This window comes from Vulpes lagopus, chromosome 10 (genome assembly GCF_018345385.1).
Source record: "Vulpes lagopus strain Blue_001 chromosome 10, ASM1834538v1, whole genome shotgun sequence".
NCBI classification, from domain to species: domain Eukaryota; kingdom Metazoa; phylum Chordata; class Mammalia; order Carnivora; family Canidae; genus Vulpes; species Vulpes lagopus.
Genome location: NC_054833.1, coordinates 103,815,699 through 103,836,583, shown reverse-complemented (window position 1 = coordinate 103,836,583; position 20,885 = coordinate 103,815,699). Strand labels below are relative to the sequence as shown.

The 20,885-nt window shown below is 37.0% G+C and overlaps 1 protein-coding gene across 11 annotated transcripts in view; it reads left to right on the top strand.

Moving 5' to 3' along the window:
* Positions 1-20,885, top strand: part of HYDIN (HYDIN axonemal central pair apparatus protein) — a 358,050-nt gene that overhangs the window by 114,880 nt on the left and 222,285 nt on the right. For all 11 annotated transcript variants that reach the window (XR_005990460.1, XR_005990461.1, XR_005990462.1 and 8 more), the window contains 2 exons: positions 4,979-5,078; positions 19,850-19,968. Coding sequence is in view for 8 of the 11 variants with exons in the window: in XM_041773068.1 (XP_041629002.1) it covers positions 4,979-5,078; positions 19,850-19,968 (219 nt within the window). In the remaining 3 variants the exon portion in view is untranslated. The remainder of the gene's footprint in view (positions 1-4,978; positions 5,079-19,849; positions 19,969-20,885) is intronic.

Below are 20,885 nucleotides of genomic sequence, written 5' to 3'. Positions count from 1 at the left end.
GGAAGTCTTAGAAACAGCAGAGCTCCTCATGGCTCATTAAATAAATTAATAAATTAATAAATAAAGCCTTCAGTGTTGAAAGGGACACTAATCTCTTCTCTGCAGAGAAGGATGTGAAGAACATCACCCACAAATGCCCCAGCTCCTAGAAAACCCCAGTGGAATTTGCAGTGCATCTGAGTTGGGGTATCTCTCTGAAAACAGGACATACCTTTAGTGAAATTGCTCTGACAGATGACCAGATCTTAGATCCCTCTCTTAGAAACTTTACTGGCCATTATTTTGAGAATCAAAATTTTGCTAAAATGATTACTAAAATCACAGTGTCTTGTCCCAGGAATTACATTGGAGTAGAAAGTCTCCTGATATGTCATGTGCCAACTCAATCTCTTCTCTCAAGGATGATTACGGAAGTTTACCTTTAATATATCAACTTCCATTTCTCCCCCACTTATTTCTCTTTGAGACAACTTCAACTTGGCCTGAGTGATTATGAGGGGAGCCGTAATTTCTCTCACTGCTCTGACAGATTCTGGAAGAGCGATCTCAGGGGGTGACTCAGATGTGGTTTTTCATCAGTGCTTCTTTTTTTTAATTGATTGATAGAAATTTGATTAAGAAGATATTTTGGGGGGCATTCTGGGTGGCCTCTGCCTTCAGCTCAGGCCACAATCTCCAGGTCCTGGGATCGAGCCCTGTATTAGGCTTCCTGTTGAGAAGACAGGAAGGGAGGGTGTTGAGAAGGGAGTCTGCTTCTCTCTTTCTCTCTCTCTCTCTCTCTCTCTCTCTCTCTCTCTCTCTCCCCTTTTGCCTCTCCCCACTGCTCATTCTCCCTCTCTCTTTCTCTCTCTCAAAAAAACAAAACAAGACAAACCACAACAGCAACCCTTAAAAAAAAGATATTTTTATTTCCTCAAGAGAAATTTTAAAAATTTTCCTTAAATATGATAACACAGCTGAAAATATCTGTTTACGTAGTCAGGATTTTTTCCATTTTGGTGGAACATGATAGAATTCATCACACATTATACAGCTGCTTTGAAATCGTTTTTCACTGACCTTGTTCTGAGCTGACTGCACCCCGACCCAACCAGGATAGCTTTATAAAGATCTTCCAGTGCATTTCTCAAAAGCTGCAATATTGACTGTATCATCCAAAAGAACCCCTTGTGAGTCAGTCACCTTCCAAGGTACCTGAACATATGAGCATACAGTGCCTCCTGCTTTGTTCACCAGATGGGAACACCAAGTCATGCTGGCCTCATCTAAGCCTGATTATCAGTTGTAGTGTTTTTAGAGATCTTCTGCCATTTTGTTTACAACATGAGAAAGGTGAGGCCTGGCCTTTTGTTATAATTGCAGGCGGGTTCAGGAAATTAAAAATATATTCCAAAATCCTAGCTCTGCCACTTAACAGTTGGTGTGGTCTTGGGTGAGATACTTAACTTCTGTTTGCCTTGGTGGTCTCATCTTTAAAGTGGGGATAATACTTCGCAAGGTTGTAAAGTTTAAGATAGATAATGTGTATCAGCACTTAACACAGTGTTGGGAACATGAGCTCTGGGTTAATGGTTGCCAATATTATGATGTAGTGTTAGATGTGATTCAGTCTCATCAGATTAGGGAGTATGATTAGAAAGTATAATATTTGAGTAGCAAATGTTTAGATCACTCTTCTAAATTTAAGTTAGAGATTAAAATGCAACTATTTTATGTGACCAGTGTAAGCATTGAGTCATACTGTAAACTACTTTCCAGATAAACGAAGTGATTAAACCTATATGTAACTCTGTTCTTGCATTGGGTTCTGATTTTGCAAAATTCGCAAGAAATAATCCTTCATTGGAAGGGAGGGAGGGTGCTCGCTTTGGCAGCACATATACTAAAATTGGAAGGGAGGGAGGGAGGCAACTACGGAGGGAGGTAGGAAGGAAAGGAGGGAGAGAGGGAGATGGGTGATAGGTGGGAAGGAAGATGATTTTTAAAATATTTTTCATTTAAGGATTTTCAAGGGAGATTTTTAAAAGAGTCCCTTTAGTCATCATCAATGTAAGTTTTTTTTTGGAAGATAATTTTAAAAGGTTACTTTTCTCATGATGGTGTCAATCACCTGTTATGAACTAGTGGCAGTGTGTTCATAGACATCTTACTGAAAGTCTCGGAACTATATCCATTAGGTCACTTGGTTGGTTGTTCTTGTTCCAGAACGAGACATGAAGTTCCATTTCCAGAGACATTTAACATTTGAGTAAAAGCTGCAACATGAGAGTTAGCTTTAGACCTGAAAAGCTGATCCAAATTCAAAGTACAATTTGAACTCAATTCAATTCAAAGCTGATTCCTTCTAGAAGGCCACTTGATTGATAAGTGAAATGCATCTATGGATCTGAGGATAAAGACAAAATAATAAGACCATGAAGGAACATAATTATAGCATTACTGAAGGCCAGCTTGACAATTATTTTCAACAAACAAAACATGGTCACTTACAGATAATATCCTATAGACTCAATCTCTCATTTGGAACAGAATAGGCAGTGATGGGAGAAGGGTCATACGTGGAAGACAAGCAGAACAGCAGGGTTTCTGTGTGATGAGGCTGCTTTTAGAGGACTGAGAAGAAAGGATATTGATGGTAGAGTGGGCCAGGGAAAATTCTGAATGTTTTGGTTTCCAGAAAGAGACTTTAAAACCGAGCAGTAATGAAGGGAACATTCTTTTCGGAGACTCAAGTGACATGGAAGCTAATCTCAGGAGGGTTGGAGAAGTAATATGAAATGTTTCAGAGCAATGTAAGTGAAAGTGGGGTCAGCTTAGGCTGATCACCTGTTTCTGAGGTTTATTTTCTTCGACTTGCTAGGAAGTGCTATGTTGAGTTTTTGCTCCAAAGAAATAGAAGTTATTTCACTTTTATTTTAATACCAACTGAAAAATAACTGTCCTTCTACATGTTCCTAACTCCTTCAGATGACCTAATATTGAAAACATCCCTCTGTGAGAGGAAACCGAATGACCACACTTCTGTTTTTATAGATAGACATAGTCCTCTAAATGCACATTACCTGCGACAAACCCAGGAGAGGGTTTTAGGATAGGATTTGTCCTTGAATTTTCTTCCAGGGCTCAGTAAAAGCTACAATTTACTAACAGATGTTGCAAGCACAGTAAAACCATCACAGCCCAGGATAAGAAAGCACTGAGCCCATGGTCCCATTCACTCTGGCTGAACCCCATGGACTCAGATTCCGTCTGAAGCAGAAGGGCTTCTCAGTCTCTGGGAGCCTCTGTATCAGATGATCCTCTTCTGTATCACATCCAATCATCAGTACTCCCTTCTCTGGGGAGATTCTGGTCACCTCTGGAGTGTTGTCTTCCTACCATTTTCCAACCTACCAGTTCTGATCATCAGATGATTATCAGATGGGGTGTCCCGGAATGCTTCTGGGATAGAACTTAAGTGTGTTGCCTTCTTGTATGCATATGGACCTTGGACTCTTTTGCTGGGATAATGCTTTTGAAAGTGGTCTGGCTCACCCCAAACTATAAGATGCTTGAATTTTTCCCCATGTACTGAGCTTGTCTGATTTCCAGTATATCCTTAGGGCCACTTCCTCCTGTCCTGGTGAGACTTTCTCACATAGGTTTTCTTGGGATCCAAGGTAGCTCCTTTAGTCAGTTGGTTTAAATAAAACGGTTATCTGTGTCCATTCTACACCCCCAAACAAAGCGGTATCTAAACCCACCAGGGGAATGTAGATCTTTGGTTGTGATGATCACTTATGCCCTACTTGGTCTACTTATAAAAACCATTGAAAAATACATACTTTTTTCTTCCCCAGTTTTTTCAGTAATTTCATCTTATTCTTTCTAGGTGGCATAAAAATAGCATCAATTATACTAAACAGTTATTTAATGAGCTCTTACTCTGTACCAAGCATAGGGCAAAGCATGTGACCTGCATGACTTTGTCAGACCTCAGGTGGGAAATCCTTTTGAGGCAGGTGCTACTAATCTTTTATAGTCCTGAAAAATTAATGAAGAGGTTCCAGGTTACATGGTTAATACAAAAATACTTTTCAAAGAATACCTCAAGGGGATTTTCATATGTGGCATGTTGTATTATAATTTCAAAGCTCAGTTTCTTTACTATGACTTTTGAGTGGCTTGCATTAAAATGAGAAATATCACAAGGGATTAGAATCAATAATTTGATCTGGTCATTGTTTTGCCTTGGGCCATTGCTATGTCTTCACAGAATAGGGTATTTCATGCTATCACCTCAAGAGTAAGCCCATCTGGACCCTGTATGTATATAAGGTGCCGCATCTCTCACACATATTATAAAATATTTAAATACATATTTATCATCCTGTTATGATGTGCATTCCATGCAATCTCAGACCACACCTTTCTTCATCTCTGAAGCCCAGTGCTGGCCATCTGTTGGCATACAATGAATGTCCACTGAATACTCAAATATTAAAAATGTTCTAAACATCCTTTAGTAATTCTATATTCATGAACTCACTTAAAATATCTTTGAAGCTCATTTCCAAATTGTACCATCTCTTAGCAAGTAGCATAAATTTACTATCTGTTGGGTAAAATAGTGCTTTTATTTGTTGTAAAAATATTTCCTTTAAATTTCCTGAAGTTGTAACATAATAGCAACATTTAAAAGCAGTGCCTTCTTTTCATCACATTGGGATTTGTTGTTTTTAAAGATTTTATTTATTTATTTGTTTGTTTGTTTATTTATTTATAGAGTGTGTGTGCAAGCAGGGGAAGAAGCAGAGAGGGAGGGAGAGAGAGAATCTCAAGCAGACTCTGCGCTAGTGTGGAGCCCGACTTGGGGCTCAATCTTACAACCCTGAAATCATGGCCTGAGCCAAAATCAAGAGTCAGATGCTTAACTGACTGAGACACTCAGGCACTTTTTTATCACATTATTTTTTAATGATTCTTTCATGGTTTTCAGGAAGGTGATGTCTGGCCTAATTCATCAGCTGAAATTACGGTGTACTTTAATCCTTTGGAAGCCAAGCTCTACCAGCAGACAGTTTACTGTGACATTTCAGGTAAAGACTTTCCCCGTATGATAAACTCAAGTTACCAAGTGCCCAGAGCATCAAGTGGGGTGCCTGTGTGTGTATGTGTGTGTGGGGGTGTTTAGACTATAGGAAGTATGTGATATTACTAGAGGAATAATAGAGTCAAGTTGTGCACTTCTCATTTTTTTCTATAACAGATCGAACTTTGAAGTACATTACAATTGTGGTGTGGTCGAGGGGAATGGGAAACCATGGATCTGGGTTTACTCTTGATTTTTGGAGCAGTAAGAATATTACTTGACACAAATTCTCAAAAATTTACTTTTTTGTTCTTTTTATAGTATTTGGCTATTTAATTTTTCCTTTTCAAACTTTTAGTCAAAATAATGCAGGCCAAGGAGGATTCTGGCAGTGGCCAGAATCAGCATGGGTGATATATAAGTAGAGTAGCAATCTAATAGCTTCAGAAGACTGGATACAGATAGAGGAATTAAACCAAACAGTAAATATATTGAGGATAACAAAAGCCAGTATTTTTCACTCTTAGAGGAGGCAGATATATATGTATCTGCCTATATATATATATATATAGAGAGAGAGAGAGAGAGAGAGAGAAAGGCTAAGGTGAGTTTTGGTATTGGAATGGAATTGGAGTTATCACTATAAACTCATGGTTGTTGATATACTCAGATATAGGATATATGTGTAAATGTTATATGTTTATGTATATACATGTACATATTTCCTAGCTGTGACCATTGAGAGGTCCTGTCAGCTTCAAGACTCTAGTAACACTCTAGAGCACACCGCATACCCAAAGTTTGGTTTCTGAATCCCAACCTCTTCTAAGAGGGACTTTTTCCAGGTCTGAGGCAGGGAAAGAACAAGATGAGCCTGGAACATTCTATTATGTTGGAAACTAAGGAAATGCTCAAAGAATGACAGGGGCATGTCAGAATGATACAGAAGCCAGAAAAGGGACTCCCACTGACCACATTTAGTAACAAGTTAAGAATAAAAAACAATAATGATGCTAATAGATTATAATCCACTGAATAAATAGGAATCTATGAATCCACTAAAGAAAAATTTACTATTTGGTGATCATAGTAATGACCAATTCAGACAAAAAGCATCCTGAAGATTTAGTGGGTCTCAAAATATCCTACCTCAAAATGCTTATTAATTATAAAAGGGAGAAATCCAACTTTACAGTGACGAAATCTGAGAGATGTTATTTTAGTTAATACCAGCAGTAATATGGCAGTCAACCACATGTACTACTCACTAGGACACAATCAGAACAGAGCATCTCTTCAATGATATTTGGGCCAAAATACTTAACATGGGTCTAAATGTGGGGGAACATTAGGCAAACCCAAATTGAAGAACAAAACAAAATTACCAGCCTGTAATCCTCAAAGACATCAAGCTCATGAAAAGAAAAGACTTGTCTTGAGTGAGATTGAGTGAAACTTAAGAGACATAACATCTGGGTGTAACGTGAGCCTGGACTGGATCCTTTGCTATAAAGGAGGTTATTGGGTAAAGGGTGTATGGAGGTTCTTTGTGCTACTCTGGAAGCTTTTTTATTTTTAAGAAATGTTTTTAAAACATATTTTAATGCATATTTTTTTAAATGCTGGTGCCAATAAATAAGTAAAACAGATAAATAGTAAGATTATAAAGCTGACTAGTAGTCTCTTTCTCCAGTGTTGCTTTCGTGCAGCACTTTTAGCTGTTTTTTGTGGTGGTAATTTTCCTTGCTAATTCCATGCTTATATCAATTGCTTTTTGTTGATTTATCAGCTTCACATATTACCTGTTACGTTCCCCCACTAAGATGGATGAGGATTTAGTTCATATATAATCTCATTGTCCCCTTGCTGGCCTTACTGAGTTTAATTTACATGCAGTGAAGTTCACCATTTTTTGGTGTATCGTTCTGTGAACTATGACAAACCTAAACAGTCATGTAACTGGCACCAAAAAAAAAAAAAAAAGATACAGAATATTTGTATCACACCATAAAGTTCCCTCATGCTGCTTTGCAGGCATTCCCTACCTCAGCCCCTGGCAACCCAATTATTTTTATTATATTTTATTTTATGAGTTTTATTTATAGCCTTAAATAATATACTGAAAACTATATTTTTGTTCCATTAACTCTATAGTATCTCTTGACATGTAAGGGTATTGGGACCCGTGACCTGCCTACCACCGTTCCACCCTGTTTCTCCTTCCTTCTGTGAGTTGTCCTACTTTTGTATTAAAATGATTGGTAACCATATTTAAGTCCTCTATTTTGTCTACATGGATTTTATACACTGAAGGGCCAAATTTACCCTGGGATTACATTTTATCTTCTGTTGGTTGAATGTACTGACCTCCGCTGGTGAATGTTAACTACTAAAAAAATGGCCCCAAGGTCTGTGGCATAGACCACATAGAGCATAGTTGCTCTTTCTTAGCTGTTCATCGCTTCTCACTATTATACCTCATTTTAGCTCACTTCATCACTGAGTTGAGTCTTTTGTGCAGGTTTTGGGATGTTTCTAATTCTTCATTTCTTCATCCCTAATTGTAGAATGTATGCTCTTCTTTTCCTTGAAGTCCTTTTTCTTAGAGCCTCACAGCTTCTCATTCTAAGTCAGATCAGCCACCTTCTCCTGCACAGCCGTTACTCAGAAATTTTTTAAGTTTCCATGTGTGTTCCATTATATCTTTTTACTCTTACTTTGCTCAAGTAGCTTCCTCAGGAAGGGCCTATGGAAGGGGAACTTTGATCCTTGAATGCCTGATAATGTCTTATTCTGCTCTCACACTCACCTGATGGTTTAGCTGACATTACTAGGTTCAAAGTCATCTCTCAGAAATGTTGAAGACATTGTGCCAACTTTATGGTAAAAGTCCAGCAGTCTGAAGTCACCTATTTTGCATTTCTTGATGGGTGGCCTGTTGTTTCTCTCTCAATATTTTCTAGAGTTTTCTTTTTGTACTTGAGGTCTGAAATATCATGAAGCCATGTCCAGGAGTGAGTTTTCTAGTTCATCCTCCTCAGCTTTCTGTGGACCATTTGAGTCTGATTACTCATGTATTACTTTAGTTCTTGGAAAATATATAATTTTAAAATGTACTATCCTCCATTACTCTTCATTTTCTTATTCTGAAAATCTTAACAGTCTGATGTTAGACCTACAGGGCTGATCATCTGTTCTCAAAGAACCAGATTTTAATCAAACATGAGTAATAAATGACATTAAATGCCATTCAATGCTATTAAATAAGGATGCCAGGAGAAATATTTATTTGTTAGAAAATTCCAAGGTAGCAAGTATGCAGTCATAGGGATCCTTCCAATGCCTTCTGGTCCGTGGTTGTTCTTTGTATATAAGGATAAGAAAATGGCTTTAATTTTCAGAGTGCTTAGTGCTACTTATCTCTGCTCTGTAATGTGTAGGTCTCCCTGGATTTACAGGTGTGATGGTTATTTTAATAATAAAATATTAAGTGGTGAGAGAGAGAATAGTAAGAGTGCTAGTAGCTTCAAGTGCAGAAATCCCACTATTCTGCTCTACCTAGCATGTTTTTAGTCCATATCTACATAGTCACTTTTCTCTGTGTATCAAGGGGTCAAGCAGTCTAAGAACAGTGGAGAAGAATGGGCTGCTTGGGTCAAGACTGCTACCCTCTTCCTCCCCTAGATATGTGTGTCCCTTCCTGATGATGTTTCCCTCATCTTCCGTGGAAGTAACAATCACTTTGACTTTTGTGATAGTTATTTTTATTTGTTTATTTCATGTATAAGTCTACTGCCTATGTAGTCATGTCTAAGCAAAATAGTATAGTTTGGCTTGTTTAAAAAAATCTATATATTGAAATTACACTCTATGTCTTATGCTGTGATCACACTGGGAAGATAAAGCCGTTCGTAAACATTGATTAAATGGATGAGCAACTAAATGAAAACAATGAATGGATGAGTGAACGAATCCTAGTTTGATCTGGTCTCCCCTTTGCCTGTGAATGTAGGATTCTCAAAATGGCTCCAGAACAAATGTAGAATGGACTTGGAGTTTCAGGATTGACATAAATCTCGTTCCACACTTCCCACCGGCATCATTTGCCTGAGACTTCTTAACGGGTCTGGAGGAAATGCTGGTACAGCAGTGTTCAGACACAGGCTGGAAGTGCTCCAGTGGCCGGGGTGCCACAGGTGGTAGGACCTCCCTCCCATCTATGACTCCCCTGGGATGTCGTGCTTGGCCACGTTCCAGGGGGTTGGCTGCTCTCCAGGAGGTTCCCAAACATTACATAACTAGTCGTATTCATCTATTGTTTTGTTTGCAGTTCTGAATTCTGCCACAGAATTCACATCCTGGATAAACTGAATAGTATAATTTTCCATCTGGATGACATTCTTCTTTATTTTGTTAGTGGTTTATTAAAAGACATGATTGCCAGAGAAGGGTTTTGTTTACATTGTAATTCCATATTATCTTCCTTGTAAATTCCATGTAATTCTGTGTCTTTTCAAGAGCTCTTGATGATTCCTTAGTATTATTTTCAAAGAGTTGGTAAAACCTCCTGGCTTTAGGTCACTAAAAAATACTTCTTAGGCAGTTAGAAAAAGCCCCTTCCCTTGTTTTGTTTTGCTTTGTTTGGCTATGCTTCCCCCTCATGCCTCTTTGCATAAATGATAGCATACTTTACACAGTGGTTCTGACACTGCCTTTTATTTTTATTTTTTATTTTTTGAAGATTTTGTTTATTTATTTGAGTGAGAGAGAGAGAGAAGGAGCAAGGGGGAGGGACAGAGGGAGAGGGAGAAACAAACTTCCCACTGAGCAGGAAGCCCAACCTGGGATCATGACCTGAGCCGAAGGCAGACCCTCAACCAACTGAGCCACCTATGCACCCTTTAACACTGCTTTTTAAATATCTCTTGCAGATTATACCATTGATACTAAATAAAAAGTGTCACTCTTTTTTCGTGGTCTTATAGGAATCCTTTGTATTTACATACTGTAGTTTTAATTTTTAACCTTTTGTCACTAAGAAATAGGACATAGATCCACAAATGTGCATAAAATATATTGTGGTGGGCAGAGTAACAGCCTCCCAAGGATGTCCATGCCCTAATCCCCAGAACCTATGAATATGTTACTGTGAATGCGTTACATGACCTGACAAAGGTCATGAGAAAGCCCCCTGTGTGTCCCTTCCCAGTCACACTCCATTCACCCCAACCTCCCCCTGAGAAAATCACCATTCTGTCCTTAGTGGTCATCTTTCATTGCTTCTATCTTTAGTTTTTACCCCAATGTGTGTGCAACATGAACAAAGGAATTTGGTACTGCCTATTTTTGAAACATACATAATTGGAATCAATCTGCATGTCTCATCCATGTTTTGCTTGCAGCCTTGGTTGCATTTCACTTTCATTGTTGTATAGTGTTCCACCCTGTCAATATATGCTCAGAGACAGGGAGTAGTAGGGAAGGCCAGCATCACTGGTCTTGAAGGAGGCCTCTTGACACGCGTGCAATTTAACACATCTCCAACAGTTAACTGCAGTGCTACACAGTGAATGAGTGTGAGATAGAAGAGCATACAGGGCGCACATCTCAGTCAGGGGTTTTGAGGGAAGGCTCCCCAGTGAAAGTGACCCTTTTGAAGTATTTGTTAGTCAAGTAAAAAAAAAAAAAAAAGATGTGGGGCTGGGAACACTTTGTGCAAGTACATGGCAAGAGGATGAAATGAAAAAGAATTGCAAATTCTTAGCATGTGGCTGCCAGAGAGACAGAGACAGAGAGACTGGGAGGGGAAAGGAGCGGGCAGGAGATGGAGCGGGACCCAGGGGAGTAGGTAGTGCGGGGAGAGCTGCCCTTGACTGCCAGACTGAGAACCCTGGACTTCCTCCTGACTGCCATGGGGAATCACGGAAGGGCCCTATGCAAGCAAGTGACCTGCTTTAATCTGAACATAGGAACTATAACATCATTCCAATCTTTTCAGTTCATCTGAAACTGAAGTTTTTTCTTCATTGAAATTTTCAGATTTTCTTAGAAGTAGTTAAATTGTATGTTAGATATTTATAAAGACTTGCTGATGGTCTGCTCTGTAGCTTGAAACTGACTTTTTATCTCTCTTGACTTTCCAATTCCTAATCTAATCATGAAAATTACCTTTTTTTTAAAAAAACTCAACGGGAAACCGCACACATTTGGTTTGGATCACCATATGGGAACTTCAAAGGAAGCAACACTTTCTGATTTAAACTGTGAAATATATTGCTAGATAACATCGTTAGTGGGTGCTTCAGAGTCAAATGTGAAAAAGCAGCATGGTGGAAAGGATGCCAGATGTATCTGCTTCCTTTAAGGACCCAATTAAAATGAAACTGCAGTGTCCATTTTCATTCTGTCCGTCAGAAGAAGTATCTGAATTTTTAGCACAATTTAGAGCTTTTGATCTTTATCCCAATTGAAGTAAAGAATGGATACTTAGAAGAGAGAAAGCTAAAACTCCTCAATCATTGAAAGCATTGTTGGGTTTTTGGAGTAATAAGTGAGTAGTGCTTTACATATTTGTAGGTTTTCTTTCTCAAAACTCATCAGACTGCCACCTCATAATAATATAAGGCTTCTTAGTTCTGTGAATAAGAAATTATTTTCTTGATCAACTACACTATTTACTTTAAGTTATATGTTCAATTATCAAATATTCCAAGCATAAGGAATACAGGGAATAATATATAAGTATCTATGAATGCATACTCAGATTTCGGAAAACTTAAACAAATGGAAAGGTATGTCGATGTTTTTGGTCAGGAAGATCCACATCATAAATAGATCAGTTCTCTTTGTAAATAAAATGTGATCCCAGTGGTAATATCAAAGTTTTTTGTTTTTAGTTAGGTTGGTTCTAAAGTTCTTATGGAGGAAATAAATGAGCTAGAATTGCTTAGAAAATCCAGAAAAAAAGAATAATGTGGGAGGACTAGCCCTACCATATGTTAAAACTTATTTAAAAGCTACAATAAGTACAATTGGATGGTTCTAGAACATGAAAAGAAAGTAGCTATTCAATCAATATTCATTCTTTTCATCCTTACTGATCAGCAGCAGCAGCAGCAGCAGCAGCAGCATGTCCTAAGCCCCTAAATCCTCCCCTCCCTGAAATCCTCATTTCCTAATGTCCGTGGTAGGTGAGCAAAATAAAAGCCTTAATTTATTTAAGCCATTTTGTTCCTTTTATCTTTTGCTGTATAACAAACCACCCTAAATTTAGTGGCAGCCGATTATTTTGCTCACAGATCTGTAGTTTGGTCAGGATTCTGCAAGGACAACTCCTCTTTTCTCTACCTGGAGACTGTTGAACAGGCCAGAAGGTGAAGGCTGGTATTTTATAGCTCATCCACCTACAGGTCTAGCAGTTAATCCTGGCTGTTGGCAGGGACCTCACCAGGTTCTACTTGCTAGAACCCCTCTCCATGCCCTCTCCATGAGGCGGCTTGCTTCCTCATAGCATAGACAATGGAGCAGATTGTTGATGTGGGAAATCTACTGCAGTCTGATTATCATTTAAGTTACCTGTCTCCTCACTGAGGTGGACACTTGACGGGATGAGCACTGGGTGTTTTTCTGTATGTTGGTAAATTGAACACCAATAAAAATTAATTAAAAAAAAAAAAGTTACCTGTCTCCTGTATCAGACTGATATCCAGAATCACTTTATGCTTTGGTGTTCTACAGTTTCATTGTGATGGAGTTGCCTTTGTTTATCCTACGTAGGTACTTGGTCTGCTTCTTCAGTCTAAGAATCTTTTATCACTCTTGGAATTTTTCAATGATTATCTCTTTGATATTTTTTTCTCTCATAATTTCAGTTTTCTCCTGGAAATTCTTACAGATATATGTCCTTCCCATTGAATCACCATCTCTTCTAACTTCTTTACATTTTTTTACTTCTTCATTTCTTTTTGGTACATCCTGGGTATTTTTCTAAGATCTTTCTCTCAGTTGACTAATTCTTTAGCTATTTTTACTCTTTGGTATTCATTTATTCTGTTTTTAATTCCATCAACTTGGCTTTTCAGTTTTAGACGTTCTATATCATTTTAATACTTTCTTTTTTTCCTCCTTAATTATGGTTTCTATTTCTTCATTTGCCTCTTGAAAGATTCTAAGAATGCAACATTAGAGTTTCTGTTATCTCAAACTCTTAGAGTACTAATTTACGTGTTTGTAGTAAATATATTCCTCATGCTGCATTGTTTCTTCAGATGCTTTGAAATGTTAGCATTGTAAGCCCATCTTTAGCACATACTGTGGACTGAATATTCGTGTTCCCCCAAAATTCATATGTTGAAATTTAATCCTCCATGTGATGTATTTGGAGGTGGGACTTTTGAGGGGTGATTAGGTAATGAGGGGAGAGCCCTCATGAATGGGATTAGTGTCTATATAGGAGACTCCAGAGCACTCCCTCACCCCTTCCTTCATGTGAGGGCGCTGTGAGAAGGTGGTTCTCACCAGACACTGAATCGGCTGCCACCTTTTTTTTTTAACCTTGTTTTTTATTTTAATTTTTTAATTTTAAAATTTTTTTTATAAATTTATTTTTTATTGGTGTTCAATTTGTAAACTAGAATAACACCCAGTGCTCATCCCGTCAAGTGCCCACCTCAGTGCCCGTCACGGCTGCCACCTTGATCTTGGGCTCCTCCACCTGTGAAATATGTTTGTTGTTTAAGCCACCCAGTCTGTGGTATTTTTGTTACAAAAGCCCAAATACAAAAGCCAAAAAGACAGCATGGGTGTTGGATCATGGAAGTATTCCCGCAGAGCAGTTTTTCAGGATCCTACAACTTTTGTTTTCTCAGCTTCTGATTCTTTCACCTATCATATAGGGTAAATTTAGATCCATATCTGTATCTGGGATTTCGATCTCTCATAGGAACCTCTTTCCCCTATTGACAGAACTAGGGAGACGACAATTTTCATTACTGCTTCTCTAGACCAATAGACAGAATTTTTCTTCTTGTTTCCTTTCCAAGGTCCTGGATTTATGCAAGGATCTAAGTTCAGTTCCTTATTCCCAGAAAGGAACAAAGCCAAATGTCCTGTTTTTGTGAAGGTGTTAAAACTGAAGCCACTAGACCATAAGACCTGTGTGAACTTTACAAATCTCCAAATTCCTTTTTCATTTCTGTTGCCTGGTATTTTCCTTTCTTCCTTTTGAGCGCAGATAAGTATTAAAAATACATATTTGTTATATTTTTAATAAGATTTTTTTTTTTGGTATTTGAAATGGAGGATGGATTGAGTCAGCTTACTCTGCTATGTTGTTGGAAGTTAACATAGTTAACAGTGTTCATTCATGAGGTAACGTCCCTAGAGAATCTGCATAGGCTCACTCTGGCTGATCATTAAAAATGTAGATTTCTTGGGTTTCATCTATGTTTTATTGAAGCAAAACCTGTGGAGATTGTACTTGGGAATATCTGTTTTAAATGAAGGCTAAAAAGTGTGTGGCAAGGTTATAGGATACGGGATCTATATAGAGAGAATTGATTGTATTTTTATACAGTGAATAATGGGAAATTGAAATTTAAAAAAGCAATATCACTTACAATAGCACTAAGAAATCCTAAATACTTAGAGGTGTATTTGACAAGAGATGTGTGAGACCTGCATTCAGAAAACTACAAAATGTTGCTGAGAGAAACTAAAGACCTAAATAAATGGAGAATTGTACCTTGTTAAAAAGTGGGTGAATTCAGTATCATTAAGATGTTACTTCTTCCTCAAGTTTATCTATAGATTCAATGCAATCTGAATAAAAATTCTAGCTGCTTTTTGTGTAGAAATTGACAGGCTGATTCTAAAATTCATATGGAAATGCAAAGAGCCTAGAACAGCCAAAACAACTTTGGAAAAGAACAAAATTGGAAGGCCACTACTACCTGATTTCAAGACAGTTTTTAAGCTACAGTAATGAAGATAATCTAGAATGATCTCCCCACCTCAAAATTCCTAACTCAACCACATATTTTTCCATGTAAGATATTTATATATATATTTATATTTACAAGAATTAGGACACAGGCCATCCTTGGGGGGGCCATTATTCAGTCTACTGCAGATCCCATGTGGATGCCCAGTTGTTCTGGCTCTGTATAGCCTTGCCCATCTTCCCTTACTAACATTCAGTACCTGCTCTGTCATAAATTAAATTCATATATATGTGTACATTTATTCTCAGTTCTATAGTTTCCTTAGTCATTTTGCACCTTCTTCCCCAGTACCACATTATCTTAATTATAATAGCTTTATAATAGATCTTAATATATCAAAGGCAAATCAGTCTAATTTATTCTTTTCGAAGAATGTCTTGCTTATTATTGGCCGTTTGATTTTACATTTAAATTTTATAAAGCAACCTGTCAAATTCCACCAAATTCTGCCTGCTGGCATTGTGTTTTAGCAGAGCATTGAGATTATAGATATAGATCAGTTGGAGGAAAATTGACAATTTTATGATATTGAGTCTTCCTTTTCAAGAACATTTGCTAGTTCTCCATTATTTAGATCTTTGTTAATATCTTTCAGTAAAGTTTTATGATTTTACCCTTGAAGATCTTAAGCATATAGTGTTTGATTTATTTCTAGGTACTTTATATTGTTGCCATTATAAATAATTTCTTGAAAATTAATTTTTCTGATTGTTGCTGTATGTAGAAATGCAGTTGACTTTTGTATCTTGATTTGGTAACCATCACTATTACTCTATCTTATTAATTTAAAAAAAATTATTGATTCTTTAGGATTTTCCAGGTGGACAGTCCCAAAACATTTAAATAGTGGCAGTTTGTTCTCACTATTTGTATTTTTCCCCTTCTTTTTTCTTGTCTTACTGCATGGGAATGGAGCTCAACTATAATACTGGACATCTAAGATAGATGGCAAGGTTTTGAAAACCCCTAGTTATATTTCTTGGAATTTAATGCAATGAGATCTCTTGCATTCAGAGACTTAAGAGCTGTGAAAGGGGGTTTATAGTGCATCTCTCTGCCTCTTGTGTGAAACTAATAAGACACTGTAATCAGAGATGGGAAACTTCCCTATTTTAAAAAACATTTAAATATTTTACTCTTCTAACAAGGAACCTGTCCTTAGAGCTTACTAGTTCCTTTAGGTTTGTCCCTCTTGCTGTCTTTTTCCAAGACAAGAAAAATCCCTGCTTTGTAAGTCTTGCAGAAAAGTAGCATTTGTAATGCAACCTTAAAATTTAGATTAACTCTTAAAAAGCAAGGCTGGTTATCACTTGTACTCCCATTCTATCCTGGCTAGCTACAAATAAGACAATCTCGCTTGAAGTAGTTAATAATTCCCAAAGAAACATTGGCTCGTTGCTTTATTACAATGCATCTTTTATTATTATTGTTGTTATTAAGTAATGCAGTCAGGGTAACAGATGGGGAAAGCTTTAAGCCTGACAGTTATAAATAGTCTTGCTGTTTATTCCACAATATATCTGCAGTTCTCTTTCTTTGCCATTCTGAAAGTTGGATCCCTGTCAAAATACGTTTTTCTTGACCAAGGAATACAAATCATTGCTAATAGATTAGAACTCTAAAATAATGGAGTAAGTTGATGAGGTTCTCTGAAAATTTTACTTACATTTTAGAAGATTGTTAACACAATTTCCTCTAATACTAAATGCTAACAGAGCATCAAAGTTTTTTAATCTTCAAAATGTTACACATGGAATAAATATATTATTTTTGCTTAAAGAACTTTAAATGGTGTAAATTTAAGGATAATCTATCCAATTGTCAAAGATTCTCAAAAATGGTAATATCCCCACTGTTACAGAGTGTGTGGAGAGATAGAAACCTTTAAATCTGCTTGGTGTTTGTGTGCAAATTTCTACAACCATTCTGGAGGGTAATATGGCCATAGCTATCAAAATGTCAAATGTGTATCTCTGTCCTGGCAATTTTATTTACAGTAATGGTGGGCTAGACAATTTAGATAGATATTCTCTCCCCCCACTTCCATCTCCCTCTAAAAATAACTAGAAGAGCAAGGAAAAATATTTTCAAAGCCTTTTTGAAGGCAAAAGAGAACTACTAGAACAGTGAAGAGTTACAGGGCCAACACCCAAGAGACAGAGACCAAGACAATCAGACTTTGGGGGCCACTTTATCCTTAGCAATACCACCTTTTTGGTAGACACTACAGAGAAGACTAAACATTAAATGGAATTAGGGAAGATACATAGGAGTTCATGGGATGCCCAAGGAGAAAGGGCCCTAGTAGCCTTCCAGACTTTAGGATGGGACCCAGTGAAATGAGGACTGGAAATGCACCGATACTCACAATGACTGAGGCTCAGCTTTGGCTTCTTTTTCAATTATCAATTTGATTTAAACAGTTCTTCAAAAAATAAAAAATAAAAAAATAAACAGTTCTTCACTGGGATTCCAGAACATCTCTAATATTTTAAAGCATGATTGTGTATGAGGAATTGACTTCTCCTTTATATCTAGGATATTACTAGCTATATATTCTTCTTAGGAGAATTGAGAAGATAGTCACTCAAATGACTTTGGTACAAGGCTTAATTCTCTCACAGAATCTTAGCTGAGAGTGGAAAGGTTAGGGCATCCTAATGCCCTCTAGTCACCAGCCAGAAGCTAGAGGAAGATAATGTCTTCTCAGGGCCTCAAATGACCACTCTTGGCTTTATATACGCTGACTAGCACTCAGTCAGAAATAACCACACATTTGAGGAGACAACACAGTCTGATAGAACACCAAGGTAAACAATAGAACCTCCATAGAGAGCCAGAAAATAGAATTATTTGGCAGATTTTTTTAAATGTTAAACAAATTTTCAGTGTTTTTTTTTTTTTTAAAGAAAGATTGATCAGAGGCCTGGAAACTATAAAAAATCCTAATGGGCAGTCTGTAACTGAAAAGTTATAATGACAAATTAAGAACTCAGTAGAATTAAATAGTCTGTTAGGTACAGCTAGAGATAAATTTCATAAACTGGAAATTAAATAAATCTAAAGAAAATGCCCATAATGAAGCATACAGAGACAAAGTAGAGAAAAGAGCATCAGAGTCAAATAAGATGTAGCAAAAGTTTATCTATCTGGATGGAAAGAAGTGAGAAAATGGAGCACAGGCAATATTTAAGACATAATGACTGGAAACTTTCCAAAACCTGAAGAATGGCATTCATCTACAGATTCAAGAACCATTATGAACCCCAGGAAGGATACATGCAAACCACCCCTGGGAACATCATAGTAAAACTACTGAAAACCAAAACCAAAAAGAAAATCTTAATGTAGTCAGAGGAAAAGACATTACCTCAAATGAGCAATAAGACAAGAAGCTGACTTCTCAATAGAAGCAGTGGAAGACAAGAAACAATAGAGAATCTTCAAAGTGCTTGAAGAAAATATAAGAAAATTGTTCATAAATGCATTCAAGGATATTAATTACATTATAATTTATTGAGTGAGAAGTTGGAAGCCCTTCTCCCTCTGCCCCTCCTCTCTGCTCACTTGCTTGCTCTCTCAAATAAATGAATAAAATATTTTAAAATGAAAGAAAAATCGGAAGCCGTTTAAATATCCAACAAGAGTCACTGGTTAAAAAGACTTACCTCAGGGTGCCTGGGTGGCTCAGTGGATTAAGCATCTGACTTTGGATCAGGTCATGATCTCAGGCTCCTGGGATTGAGCCACACATTGGTCTCCCTGCTCAGCAGGAAACCTGCTTCTCCCTCTCATTCTGCCTCTGCCCCCTATGCTCATGCTCATGCTCTGTCTCTCTTAAATAAATAAAATCTGTAAAAAATAAAAAATAAATACCTAATCTTCAAGTGATGGTTTGTAAAAATGTTGCAAGTATATTGTTAAGTGAAAAAAAGCAGTTTACAAAATAGTATGTAGCATATGCTCTCATATTAAACTTAATATAGAATTTACTATTTTAATATGATTTCATGTAGTATTTTAGTATTTAAATATTGAGTATGAAAGGATAAACACTAAAAAACTAATAGTGATCTTTGGGTAGTGGAATTATGTGAGAGTTTCCACTTTATAATATTTTTATAATGGTCATGTATTATCAAATGAAGATATACCCATTTTTAAAAAGGAAACAAAATCAGTCAATACTATAGAGATTGTGTTCTCTCTTCACCCTGGGCCCACTGTGGATGTGCAACTACAGATATTGTTTAGTGGATCCCATTACCTCTACTGAAAGAAAGTCTACAAAGTAGGGGTAAGACTCCTAGACCCATATCCCTTAATACCCTGATCTTCCTAAATCTACTGAAAATCAGTGAGAACAATGTCCTTTGGAGCCCCATGGTGATTCTCATAAGAAGCATCAATTAGTGGTCACACGTCTCTAATTTAGAGAAATTTGTTTTTTTTTTAACAAGAAACTTAAGAATACCACTAAGACTAGGTTAAATTTTTTAATTGTCTTTTTTTCCTGATAAAATATCTGCCTAAATTAGAAGATAACCTGCTCTCTAAAGAAACTACCAGTATTCCTGTTTCCCAAAGATAAGCTAAATCTTTTTTTTTTTTTTTTTTGGATAAGCTAAATCTTCAGCATTGTTTAAATTGTAGTTCCCTGGGTCTTTTGCAGGGAGATGGTGCAGTACTGTTGATTGCTTACATTGGCAACACATTGTGCATAATTTGGGGTAATGAAGCATCTTTCAGGGTAATAAAGTCTAAATTGTTTTTATAGGCCGAGAGATCCGTCTGCCTCTCCGAATCAGAGGGGAAGGAATGGGACCAAAGATCCACTTCAACTTTGAACTGCTGGACATTGGAAAAGTCTTTGTTGGATCTATACATTGTTATGAGGTAAGCACTAGAATTGTTCACTGAGACTCAAATAATACTTACCTTTCTTGGTTTATTTTATTTTGTGTATGTGCTTATTGATAGAAAATGTGTGCAGTCATATCCATTTGCCATTATTCATACTCAGACTCTGGAATGATCTGGCTCTTCCTTGTCTTCCTAGCCTTGTTGAAGGTTTCTCCTCTAAATTTCCTGGAGGCAATGAAGCCATACTGTAATTGGTTTTATTTTCATCCTCTTGTATCTTGCAAAGAGGAAAATCATAATTTTCTCTCCATCTGTTTAATGCTTGTTCTCTGATAACAAATCCTATAGACCAGAGGACAGAGAAACTTTCACATTTTCCGGAATGTCCCAATGGGGATAGCTGTATTCACACTTCAGAGTTTTCTCTGAATGCACTAGTCTCCAATCCATGACTTAAAACCAGTCATTGGACTTTCTGGAACTTTCTGATTGAATCTTCCCTGCTTTGTCTTTCCAATTAGATAGAAAATGATCCATTCACTAGATGTACTCATGGGTTCTTCAGTATCAAAGTTACTTCATTGTCACCTTGCCACTAACTTTGTATCTACTTTTTTTAATGTTATGTCAAATTGTAACCATCAAAACTTTATTTTACAAAGATTCATAAACTTTAAATGTTTGTATTTGTCTAAAGATAATAATAAAATAAGTTATTTAATGAGTGACAAATAGGGATCAGGTTCCAGGCTTTCTTGTGTGTACATGTTTATGTATGTGTGTTTAGTTTCCGATCCTTGCAAAACTATGAAAGGTAGGTTTTATTGTACCTATTCTACAAATGAAAAAAAAGTGGCAGAGAGTGGTAAATACCATCAACAACATTGCCCTTCATATATGTTGAGCACAGTACCAGTACTTTTACATTCATTTGTTTGGGCCTCTCTAAA